The following is a 12,124-nucleotide window of genomic DNA, read 5'->3' as shown; positions in this document are numbered from 1 at the left end:
CTCTGTGGCGCTCGCTCGGCACCGTGGCGGCCGCCACGCTCTTCCTCCTTCTCTGCTCTCCCTGCTGCCGGGACTAGCCTCCTCGCTCCTCCTCCCGCTCCAGCCCCGCTACCGGGGGAAGCCAGCGGCCGTGCGGGGCTGAGCGTGGCGGGGTACAGGCAGAAGCGGTCCCGAAGCAGGGGATCTGCCGCCAGCCCTGCTCGTCTTCCTCGCAGGCTCAGTGGGATGGTGGCGGTGCAGAGCTCTGTCCCTTGGGCAAGACCCTAAGATAAGGGACCGTCGGGCGATGCGGGACAGCGGCAAGCCTCTGAAATGTTTTGGGGGCAGTGCTGGGGACCGGTTCGAGGTCTCCTGGGGACCTTGCTGTGCACGTTGGGGCTGAGTTCTGTCATTTGCTGCCAGCTGTGTGACGATAGAGATGCTGCAGGCATTGGGAGAACCAGGTGCCCACAGTGACTTCAATGTTACCCTGTATGTGCCTTGCCTAGAAGGGCAGTGGGGTTCAGGGGCTCACAGGAAGGGGTATGGAAGAAGGGAGGCTTTCCTGGCAGAACAGGGCTGCGAACAGCACCAGGGGTCCCTGAAGACCCTGAGTACGGACCCAGAGGTTTTGCTCCTCATGGCAAAGCGTGACAAGGACAGGTGTGTGCAGCTGTGTGGAACTGTGCTGCACTGATTAGCATCTGTTAATTACAGATGAGCAGCAGCCACTGTCTGCTGCCAGGGTGCCCAGGAGCACCAGGGCTGCTCTGGGGGGGAGACAGGACAGCAAGACCAGAGGATAAGGATGAGGATCAGAATGGAATGCTGTGCCAAGCCATACTCCTGGCTGTCTGACGCCCTTGGCATCACAAGCCGACCACTGCAGTCATGAACCCAGCAGAAAGGGATCATCCCCCCTCACCACCTGGCCAAGCCAGTCAGGGTAGACATGCCAAAAGCCCCTGAAGAGACTTCCTCCTGGGTTCCTGGCCTTGAGAGGAACCTGTGGCCAGGGCCACCAAGAGGTCAGGCAGCTTGCTTGATTTGGGGCTGGTGGTTCTGGGCCACATGGCAGTGGTTGCATCTCTCTCCAGGGCCCACCATGGGGTACAGCCAGTGATGGTAAGTTTATGCAGGGACAGTGACCAGAAATCCCCATTCTGCTTGGAGACCCCCATCCTGCCAGAGCCCCACTCCCGCTGGCTCTGCTTGCCCCCGTTACTTAACAGCACAGCAGTAATTCCCCGCAGCCGCGGAGGCGCCTGGCTAAAGATTAATGCCCTCCACACCACTTAATCCAGATCAGGGGAGGAAGGCCTGGAGCTCTGGGGGCTTTGGGAAATCAGTGGTGCTCACTGCAGGTGTTTATGTAAGGTGGTGCCACAGGACATTGCCAGATGCACCCCAGGGAGCTCTGCCAGCACCTGGGGACAGTTGTATTTTGGAAGGTGATGTGGGGTCACTGGTGCCAGCTTGCCCTGTGGCTCTGGCTTCACCTGGGCTCTCTTCAGAGGTCAGACTTTGCAGATAAGGGCATCAAAGTTGGAGGACATGGGAAGCCACACAGCTGTTCCCTGGGGAAGCAGGACGCTGTCTGTTGGGAGGTGAAGCCAGGTCCCCAAGTATTCCATGAGCCCCATGTCCAGCAGTGTGCTGGAAGAAGATGTTGAAGCTGTGTTTCATGCACCACATGGACCTGAAGGGATGGGTGGGATGAGGCAGATGAGAGGAGCCTCTGGCCATGTATTAAACAGGAAAAAGGAAGAAGCCCTCTCTCATTTCCCTATTATTTTTACCACGGTGCCGCATCCCCCAGCTTCCTTCCCTGCCATTTGGTTTGGAGCACAGCTCAAGCACGGGAAGGGATGTGGTTTGCACGTCTCACCCCTGTCTTGGGGAGGGGAAGTGTCTATCCCTTGACTTGGGCAAGATCTCCCTGTCTGACTCCACCCAGTCAGGATTAAATTGAGCTGCAGCTGAATGAAACCTGCTCTCCATCCTCACTACACTCTGCAGACCCTACAGCCACCAGTCTCAGCGGCTTCATTAGGAGCCTAATGAGCTGCAAACACAGAGCTTAGGATAAGGTGCTTGAGGCATGGCAGTGGCCACTCTGCTGTCCCTTCTGCCTGGCCAGTGGGTGTCTAGGTGGAGACGCTTCCTCCTCCTCCTCCTCCTCATCCCCTTCCATCCACTGGTGGAAAGGTGGTTCACGTGTGCCCCTGACCTTGGCAGAAATAGCACCCTCTAATCTGCAAACTAAGAAGCTCTCCTGTGTGCAACTAAAGAGATCACAAGTCCTGGCCTTGGACAACACATGCTGCCAACCAGAGTACTGGGCAGTGAGGCTGGTGTGCCATGGTGGCTTCCAGTGGCTTCCATGGGGCCAGGAGAACAGGTGGGATGCATTTGGGAGGGGTTGGTAGCCAGGTGATAAAGGTTGTTGAGCTGATACAGGATGCTGTGAGCTCTGGGGTGGAGGTAAAACAGTGAGCAGGGACATCCTGACCTTGGTGCTCAGTTCTGGAGACTGAGCTAGAACCAAGAGCATGCCTAAGGCAAAGGGTCTGGCTGAGCAAGCAAGGGCTTGAAGAATGCTGGAGGTGAGGAAAATGATTGGGGCTGTTCTGGAGCAGTTTGCAGGCTGTTCAGGTTGCCTTTGGGGCTGTGACTTGTCCCCAGGGCTAGCCCAGGTGCAGCATCCACATGGGCATCCTGCAGCTAGCCCTAAGGGCAGGGGGTCCTGTGCCCCAGCTGTGGCTGAGGAAGGATGGTAGTGGGGAGTTCTCTCCTAGTCAGCCCTGAGGCAAATCTTCTCTGCTTTCAATGGTTTTCTATTTGCAGCAGCAAACCTTGAATTAATGATGTGCTAATCAGGTCAGGCAAGGCCAGCCTGTGGCGTTATGAAATGTTGTGGGGCTGAGCAGATTGCTGAGCAGTGCTGAGGGGTGGTAGCAGCTCCACGTCCCATCACCAGCACTTCCATGGTAGATGCTCCATTCCTGGAAGCATTCCAGGTCAGGTTGTATGGAGCTCTGAGCAGCTTGATCTAGTTGATATCCCTGCTCATTGCAGGGGAATTGGACAAGATGACCTTTAAAGGCCACTTCCAATCCAAATCATTCCATGATTTCCTGCTGCTTTGGAGAGAGCAAAGCCTGGCATAGGATCTACTGCTGCTGCCCTGATCCCTGAATGTGCTTTCACCCCATCGTGTTGTACATCAGTGTCCTCATGGCAAGGGAATCCTGTGTGCCCTGGCCCACAGCAGGTCACCTCTGGGCACATTGGCCTCGCAAGAAGCTGCCTGGTCTTCCTGTCCCTCTGTTAGCCACCTAGCAAAGTGTGTAAAGGAGGCATAAAACCCACCAGGTCCCTTCTGCCATCTCCATCCACCCTCATGGGGCTGGCCTAGCTCCACTTGCCATGGAAGCAGTTGTAGAGAGCTCCCATGGGACTCTGTGCCCCTGCCCAAGCGGGAGCAGAGCTTCCACCTCAATTACCATCACCTTGCTCCTAAGCCCTCTTTGCCAATCTCTGTAAGCTGCTTTCTCAGGGCTCTGGCAGCAGCAGGTATTTATAGCTCACTCTTACTCATGAAGCATCTCCTCAATTAATAAACTAATAGGATTCTTCCCCAAAGTACCTCTCCCATGGTGCACACACACACACACACGCTCTACGCATCTCCAGCCAAAGCCAAGCCATGAGGTCAGATGCCAGGGGAGGGACCATCAGCAGGGTATAAGAAGCAGCTGGACTGGGAGCAGTCCATAGTGACTGGGTGGCAGTGGGACGTGCTGGGAGAGGAAGAGGAGAGTGTCTGTCTCTTAGTCCATACTCCAGCCAGGTGAGTGCTGCCTGCTTTGCTGCCTGGGCCCTGCCAGTGCTTTGGGGCATGGATTTGGCTGGTTTGTAAAACACTCGGGGACAGGGATGCTGGTTCCAGATTGTGGCTGGAAGGGAGGGTGGTTTGGGTCTGAAAGGGGAAAGATGTAGCCAAAAAGATTTCAGTTTGGCCAAGCCAGGAGGCATGGGTGGAGGGGACAGGTGTGAGAGAGCTTAGCCAAGCCAGGAGGGGTCCAAATCCCCACTCTGGATTTTGGGAGACACAGAGGAGAAGGTTCAGCTCTTCTCCATCTTTCATCACCTCATCCCCAATTCCCAGGCTCTGGAGAGGGCTGAGCCCACGGCACCACTCTGCTCCCACTCCCTTTGAACCTTCTCTTGCTGCTACAGGCAAGGATACCCAAGCTTCACATCCCACAGCACCTGAAGACATCAAAGATCCTGTCTTTGGGACTAATCCTCTTTTTCCCTGTGGGGAAGAGGATCATCTCCTCCCTCCATATCAATTTCTTCTTTCTCCCCAGCATCCCTGTGGTTGCATAAAGAGGCAACTCTGCCCATGCACCCCTGGGGCTTAAAATCCTGCCTGGTCTTAAGCTCTGCTAATGTCAGAGCTGCCTAACTTTAAGAAGCTGAGCTCATCCCATCTAATCTCCCAGCGAATCAGCAGGTGATCCATGCCATATTTACTGTTTAATTCTGGGTGCCAGGCTTGAACAAGCAAAACACAGGCAGCATAATCAGGCAGGGTTGGGCAGCCACTGCCAGGCTCCAGGCACTGCCAGACAGGGATGGGGATAAAGGAGCCATGGGTCAGGGCTGTGCACCCCGAGACCCCCTTGTCCACAGGGCTGTTAAGCTGTCCTTGACCCTTCTGCCTGTGGTTTCCTCACTCCCCTGTGAGTGATGGGACAAAGCAAGCCCATTCCTGCCATTGAGCCACGACAGCCAATTTCCTGCAGACAAGAAGAAATCATAGCATGAAAACTCCATCAGCCCTTTTGTTCATTTTCATGCCTCTCCCAGCCTTGAACTCACTCCCTTGGGAGTCAACCCTCTGCTTCCTATTTTCTGAAGCCCGCCTGCCCAGGGCATTGCTCTCCCTTTTCCTCTTCCACCACCTTTTTGACTAAGGGCAAGGAGCTTGCTCGCCTTAATTGCCCTGCTGGGTCTCCAGCCACTGCCACATGCCTTGTGTGCCACCCTGAAGCTGGGCAGCACCAGCAGAACCATCCCAGCTCTGCAAGGCAAAAGGCCCAGCACTGCCCTAGCCTGAGGGCTCTGCAGTTCCTTGGGAGGTGGATGAGTTTGTCCTTCCCCACCACTTCAGCCCTGGTTTCCCCTCCATCTCTCCCCACAGAACCCCAGCTGTGTGGCTGCTGATTTAAAATGGCAGATGGATCGAAGTAAGTTTTTATTTTTATTCTTTTAAAATGTAATTGGGATGGAGCAGGGCATTGCAGGGCAGGAGCAGAGGGAAGAAGTGAGGACCCCCCCAGCTCACCCCACCTGCTGCCCCTGTGTGCAGGTGCCTCAGCTTGCTGGAGCTCACTGGAGCGAGTGATCATGGGGCCAGCAAAGCACCTTTGCTTTTCTTCTGTGCATTGCTTCTTTCTCACTTGCCCTGAAGACACAGCTAGCTAGGGCACCTCCTGCTCACTAAGCTCAGGAGCATGACATAGAATCAAAGAATCATGGAATAGTTTTGGTTGGAAAAGACCTCTAACATCTTCTGAGTCTGACCCTTAGCCCGGCACTGCCAGGTCACCACTAAACCAGCTTCAGCACCACATCCGCAGGGCTTCTAGGCCCCCCCAGGGATGGAAACTCTACCACTTCACTGGGCAGCCAGACAGGGTGGGTTTGGCTCTGAATTGGCTGGACACAGGATTCCACAAGGCCAGGACATCCTGTGCACACTCTAGCATAGCTCTTGGAGGTGCACCATGCTTGCAGGGAAGCCCTCCCATCCAGCCTCCTCATCCAGCTTTATCCAGGGCGTTCCAAACATGTTGGCCTGTGTTTCCTTCACAGGGTGTTCAAGAAGACCAGCCCCAACAGCAAGGTAAGTCCATGCATGTAGAGACAGGACTGTGCACCCCGTCCCTGGGTGTGGGTCAGTCCAAGAAGCAGGCCTGGGTCCCTTCCAGGGTGGCTCTAGCCACAGGATGGCATGCAGGCTGGGTGTCTCTTCCCTTTAAGATATGAATGACTGCTGCTATACCTGCCATGATGCCACCACAGGGCTTGTTTTCAACAGAGAAAATAAAAGTTAACTCTATACAAGCCCTTAAATGTGATGTCTGGTCTGACACACTCACAGCAGGGTCAAAAAATGCTCTGACACAACCCAGGGCTTGAAAATTTTGGCTAATTCAATGGCGAACACTAAATCCACTTCTCCTTTCCTTCCACTGTGTGCTGTCTCCAGCTGTCCATCTACCTGGGGAAGAGAGATTTTGTGGATCATGTAGAGAAGGTGGACTCTGTAGGTGAGTGGGGTCATGCCAGCCACGGTAGGGGAAGCATGGGCAGTGAGTGGCCTTGAGGGACTGGTGGCTGCTCATCTCTGCTTCCTGCCAGGGCAGGAGGAGCAAGAGCAGCTCCACAGGAGCAAACATCCTGTTTACATGCAAATACCCTTACAGGAAAATGCTGGTGAAAGGGACAATGTCCCTTTGCAAAACAACCTGACCGTGCTGCTGGTGGAAATGCTGGAGGAGGCGTCACTGCTCCCCTGATCAGCAGCTCTCCTTGGTCACCCTGCCAGCTGAGGAGGAGATTATTTGGATTTTAAAAGCATGGGTTTTGCAAGGATCTTCCTGAGCAGCTGAGCTCACCAGCCCTTCTCTGTTTCTTTGCAGATGGTGTCTGTCTGATCGACCCAGAGTACCTAAAGGACAGGAAAGGTATTGAGACAGAAACCTCCACATTATAAAGGGGAAGGGATGGAAACCACTGGAAAGCTCACCAGAACCTGGGACTGTAGGCAGTTTAAAGCTGTAACAGATGGTCTACATCTCATTGTACATTAGGGTGATGGAGGCTGACCCAATGAGGAAAGCTGCTTCTTCCTTCTCACCTCTTCTGCCTAGGGAACAGGTCTGAAGCCACCCAAGCCATGCAGAGAGATGCAATGAACTTTATGCTTGGTGTTTGAGGTCTGGGTCCTGAGAATAGGGTCATATTTCTCCTTAGCAGTTATTAATGCAGTTTTTCTTTCCTTCCTCCCTCTTTATTCAACCCCTTTCCCCTGTGCCTCCCCTTTGCCCTAATCCCTCTCCTGCCCATTCCCCCGGCCTCAGTGTACGTGACGCTGACTTGCGCCTTCCGCTACGGCCGAGATGACCTCGACGTTATTGGGCTGACCTTCAGGAAGGACCTCTATGTTGTGACCACCCAGATCTTCCCACCAGTGCCCGACCAGGCACCCAAAACCCTCACTCCTTTGCAGGACAAACTGTTGAAGAAGCTTGGGGAGAATGCCTACCCCTTTACCTTTGAGGTAGGGACTGCTCAGACCTTCCTTCATCTCCATGGTGTGTACCAGGGTCCATATTTGGGCATGCTCTTAATTTACTCTTTTTTTCTCTTTTTCCCTGTTCTGCCCAGATTGCCACCAACCTGCCCTGCTCGGTCACCCTCCAGCCAGGTCCTGATGATGTGGGAAAGGTGAGCCACTGTCCCCAGCCTCACTCAGTTGTGGAGTGCCAAAAAATGAGAGCTGTTACTCTTAAATGGGGAGCTGGCCTGCAGGGTGAGGGCTGGGGAGGAAGGGAGCTGGACCAGGATCTCCAGAGATGCAGTCGAAGGAGGGAAAATAACCTAAGGCAGCCTGAGTCCCTCCTGCTTAGTGACTGTGCATGTGCTCCACAGGCCTGTGGTGTGGACTTCGAGGTCAAAGGATTTTGTGCTGAAAATCTGGAGGAGAAAATTCACAAGAGGTACTTGAAGGAGATTCCTTTCCTTCCCTGTGGCCCTAAACAGATGGTTTTGGAGTGGCCAGCTTGGGGTTCAGGCTGAGGACCTGTCAGGTACTTTGCCTGAAGGAGGGGCAGTGGTCCACGTCAGAGGCCACCACATCCTACAAGCAGGCTGCAGCTTGCACCGTTTGGCTAGCGACACTGGGACATCCCCAAAGACAGCCAAGGCATCCCTCTTGAACGCCTCACCGATCTGTGGTGGGGACCAGGGGTGACCAGGGGTGACCAGCTCTCACCCTGCAGGAACTCGGTGCGCCTTATCATCCGCAAGATCCAGTTTGCACCCCCGAACACGGGGCCAGCCCCCAAGTCGGAGACCACCCGGCAGTTCATGATGTCCGACAAGCCCCTGCACCTCGAAGCCTCCCTGGATAAGGAGGTCAGTAGGGGGGGACCATCCCCTGGCTCATGCCACCACGTGTGTCCCCAGGGACGGGGAGCAGGATGCCTGCTCATGTAACTGAGCCTCTGCCTGCTGCAGATCTACTACCACGGAGACCCCATCAACGTGACTGTCAACATCAACAACACCACCAACAAGATTGTGAAAAAAATTAAGATTACAGGTGAGAGGGGGCAGGAGGGGCACGTCCAGCACCCATCGCATCCTGGACTCCCCAGAGGGGGGTGGACACTGTGTGCCCATGCCTCTGATGGGTCACCAACACCTCTCCCAATTGTCTCTCCTCAGTTGATCAGATCACAGACGTCGTCCTCTACTCGCTGGATAAATACACAAAGACTGTGTGCACCGAGGAGATAAAGTAAGCAGAAAGGGATTGAGGCTGGCATAGCATTGAGGTCAGAGGGAGGAAGAGAAAGGAGGAGGAGGAGGGGAGAGTATGGAGACAAGATGGTTTTAGACCAGGCAACAGACGTATCAGGTTTAGAAGAGCAAATACAGAGGAAGCAGAGGCGAGGGAAGGCTGTGGACATCATGCCCCCAGCACAAGCCGGTGCTGGCTGTGAAGGTCCCTGGGGGCAGGTGAGCAGCTGCCCTCTGTCTGCTTCTTCTCCTTGCTTTGCATCTCTGAGGCCAGCCACAGCCTCTGCACCCCTAAGAACCAGGCCAGCTGCAGCTAAGGCAGGGGGCACAAAAAAAGAAGCGGTTGTACAAGGGAAGGAGAGGAGGAAACAGGTCCAGACAGCTGCATGGGGAGGGCAGGGCAGTGTGTCTGGCTTTGTCTAAATAAGCGTAGGCTGATGCTGCTCTGAACTCTTCTGTCCAACCCCTTCCAGTGAGACTGTGGCAGCCAACTCCACCTTCACCAAAACCTACTCAGTCACCCCCATGCTCGCAGCCAACCGTGAGAAGCGAGGCCTGGCTCTTGATGGCAAGCTCAAGCATGAGGACACCAACCTGGCCTCCACCACCATGTAAGAGCTAAGTGAGGTTCCCCTGACTCCCTGCCACAGACAGCCCCACACCTTCCCCACTCTTCAACAGCTTCCTGCTGCTCAGGACGCTCTGAGCTCCCACCAAGGCTCCCCCAAAACCTCCCACACCTGATCCCAGATGGAAAACTTAGGGATTTTGTGACTTGGCCACAAAGCCAAACCTACATCTTGTAAGACAGATGTAGTGTCCCAGTCCCAAACACCACCCAAAGTCTCTAATACCCCCCTGAAGAGATGCATCAAGTATCATCTTGGGAGTATATCCCAGCTTAGGTGCCTCCAGAAACTGCTCTGTGGCTTCTGCCCTCGCCTTTCCTTTATTGCCATGTTGTATTGTCTTCTCCCATTAAATCCCAGTGCACCCCAGATGAAATGGGGCACAGAAACAGCCCTGGGAGCTGCAGTGGAGGGAGCAGAGGGAGTGTGTGGTTGTCCATGGACCACTGCTGACCTCACTGCTTCGTTCTGTCTTTCTCCTAGCCTGAGACCTGGCATGGACAAGGAAGTGCTGGGCATCTTGGTGTCCTACAAAGTGAAGGTCAACCTGGTGGTGTCCCGAGGAGGGTGAGGCTCTATGGGCATGGGGGTAGGGGTCATCCCCTTGGGCCACGCTGTGGGATCTTGCATCAATGGGCAGATGATAAAGGGAGTCACTCCATGGATGCCTACATCCCTGCCCAGCTCATCTGGGCGTACTGGGCTGGGCTCTGACTCCATCTCCATCACTGCTGCCCTTCAACCCTACCATAAACCTACCTTACTACCATAGTAAGGTAGAAACCTTACTATAAAGCAAAGTCTAACACCTCCATTCCTCTGTCTTCACTGATTTCTGCCCCTTCTCTCCTGCTGCTGCAGCATCCTGGGGGATCTCACTTCCAGGTAAGGGGGAGCTGCCTGCAGGGCTGGGCATGCTGTGGTGCTGGGCAGGTTTACTGAGAGAAGTTCTTTCCCTTCCAGCGATGTTGGGGTTGAGATGCCTGTCATCCTGATGCACCCGAAGCCTGCGGACGGTAAGTAATGCCTGGGATGCTGCCAAAATGCCAGTCCCAGGTTAGAGGGAAACTGGTAAAAGCAATAATGATTCAGCTGCCTCCCTGGCTACCATCCATGCCAACATCTCTCTTTCCTGAAAAACACCTGAGCATTAAGGGAGGTTGGTTGAAATGTCTGTTCTCTGCTAACCTGCGTGTGTATCTCTCTCCATTGTTGCCTCCCTGTGCTTTGCTTATCAATGGACTACAGATAAGCCAAGGTAAGGAGATGATTCCTTACACCTCAAGCCAGTGTTTCCTCCAACATACAGATCCATCACATAATGGATGTCATAGATCCATTGCATATAGATGTCACAAATCCATCACAGATAGATGTGATGCTCCATTCCAGTTTGAAATTCCATCCTTGGAGCAGAACATCCAGGCCTCAGTACTGAGCCCGTGTCACAGCAGAAAGCATAACCCACTCCAAAGTCAGCAGGAGTAGTGTCACAGGCTGAAAGAATTCAAATGCTGGGCTCAGGATGTGTTCTGCACATTTCCAGGGCTTGTTTTACAACTCTCCTTGCTTCAAACACAGCAGCCTCTCCTGCTGCCAGCATCGACCTTGCCTTGTCTCTTAGCAGCAGCCAGCAATGCTCTGTCTCCTAATCACAAACGCTTGACCCTATGGTCTCTATCCCATGTTGACATCTCGTAGCTGCTGGAAGCAGTGCTGGTCACAGCCCTGTGCCCCAACATGCTCCTCAATGGCAGAGTCCTTTTCTCCTCCCACCACATGAGCTTATTCCAGATGGGGTTGCTTCCCTCCAGAAAGCTGCAGCATGCCAAAGCCATTCCTGGCAGCCCTGCAGCTGGCCCTGGCTTGCAAAGCCCCAAAAGGCTGTTTTTTTGTGTCTGGTTACACCCTGACATAGGACACGAGCATTGGGATTTTGGAGTGTGGAAACTCTGGCTGTGAGGGCAGGGTCTTCACACCAAAGTCTATTGGCTTCTCAGCTCAGCTAGGGGATTTCAATTTCCAGAGGAGGAATTCTCTTGGCCTGTCCCCACCATTGCTCCCTGTAGATTTTTGCCAAGTTGTTTCACATTCACAAGCTTTTGATGTGGGTTTTGCTGACTCTTTTTTTCCATTTTTTTATCCCACTTCTCATTTTGTGGCTCTCCCTTGATGTCATCCACCACTTGCTTTGACAAGAAGGTAACTAATCTCTTTGTCTCCACTTTAATTTCTTTTCCTTCCTTTCTTTTCCCTTGACAATGCAAAAATATTGTCTTAAAAACTGCTGAAGCAGTTGCATGAGAGCACCGTCATGTACGCTCGCAGCTGAGCCAGCGATGTGTCCTGCGTTCATGTGCTGGGGTCAAGGCTGTGGTTTGTAGCAACTTGACCGTTTCCTGTGGTGTGTGGGGTGACACGGACAGGGTGAGGGACCACGTTATACCCCAGTGGGAGCAAAATTTGGGTGTCAGCATGCTTTTGGCCCTTCTTACTGCGGTGCACAACAGGCAGGCCACAGTGCAGTCTCCCCATAGCTGCCTTCCCCTGACGCAACGCCACCCTCTGCTCTCCCTTCCAGTGAGGAAGACATCGTCATCGAGGAATTTGCTCGCCAAAAACTCAAGGGGGAGAAAGACGACGAAGATGAGAAGGAGGAAGCTGAGAAAGAGTAAAGCTAACCTGCTGCCTGCCTGCACGGCCAGCCGCCGGTCCCCGAGTTGGGACATAGATACCCATAGCGTGTTGCCCGCTGTCCCGTCCGCGGTGCAGACACCTCAGCCCCCTCCACCCGGTGCGATATATTCCCTTAGGTACTTCCCCTACTCCCCCGGGCTCCTCACACCGACTCCAAGCCCCGTTTGCGGTGGCAGAAGCCACCTGTCCCACCACCCAGGAAAGCCGGCACAGGACGG

The 12,124-nt window shown here is 54.1% G+C and overlaps 1 protein-coding gene across 1 annotated transcript; it reads left to right on the top strand.

Moving 5' to 3' along the window:
- The first annotated feature begins 5,220 nt into the window (after positions 1-5,220).
- Positions 5,221-11,884, top strand: ARR3 (arrestin 3). The gene is made up of 17 exons (XM_054388499.1): positions 5,221-5,237; positions 5,866-5,896; positions 6,263-6,323; positions 6,696-6,740; positions 7,137-7,336; positions 7,444-7,503; positions 7,708-7,775; positions 8,058-8,193; positions 8,296-8,380; positions 8,506-8,578; positions 9,054-9,191; positions 9,693-9,776; positions 10,071-10,094; positions 10,173-10,225; positions 10,458-10,467; positions 11,409-11,411; positions 11,791-11,884. The coding sequence occupies exons 1-17, from the start codon at positions 5,221-5,223 to the stop codon at positions 11,882-11,884; spliced, it is 1,182 nt and encodes a 393-aa protein (XP_054244474.1).
- Positions 11,885-12,124: the final 240 nt, after the last annotated feature.

Source organism: Indicator indicator, chromosome 17 (assembly GCF_027791375.1).
Source record: "Indicator indicator isolate 239-I01 chromosome 17, UM_Iind_1.1, whole genome shotgun sequence".
Taxonomy (NCBI): Eukaryota; Metazoa; Chordata; class Aves; order Piciformes; family Indicatoridae; genus Indicator; species Indicator indicator.
The sequence above is the reverse complement of the archived record's forward strand: the minus strand, read 5'-3'. Positions and strand labels throughout refer to the sequence as shown.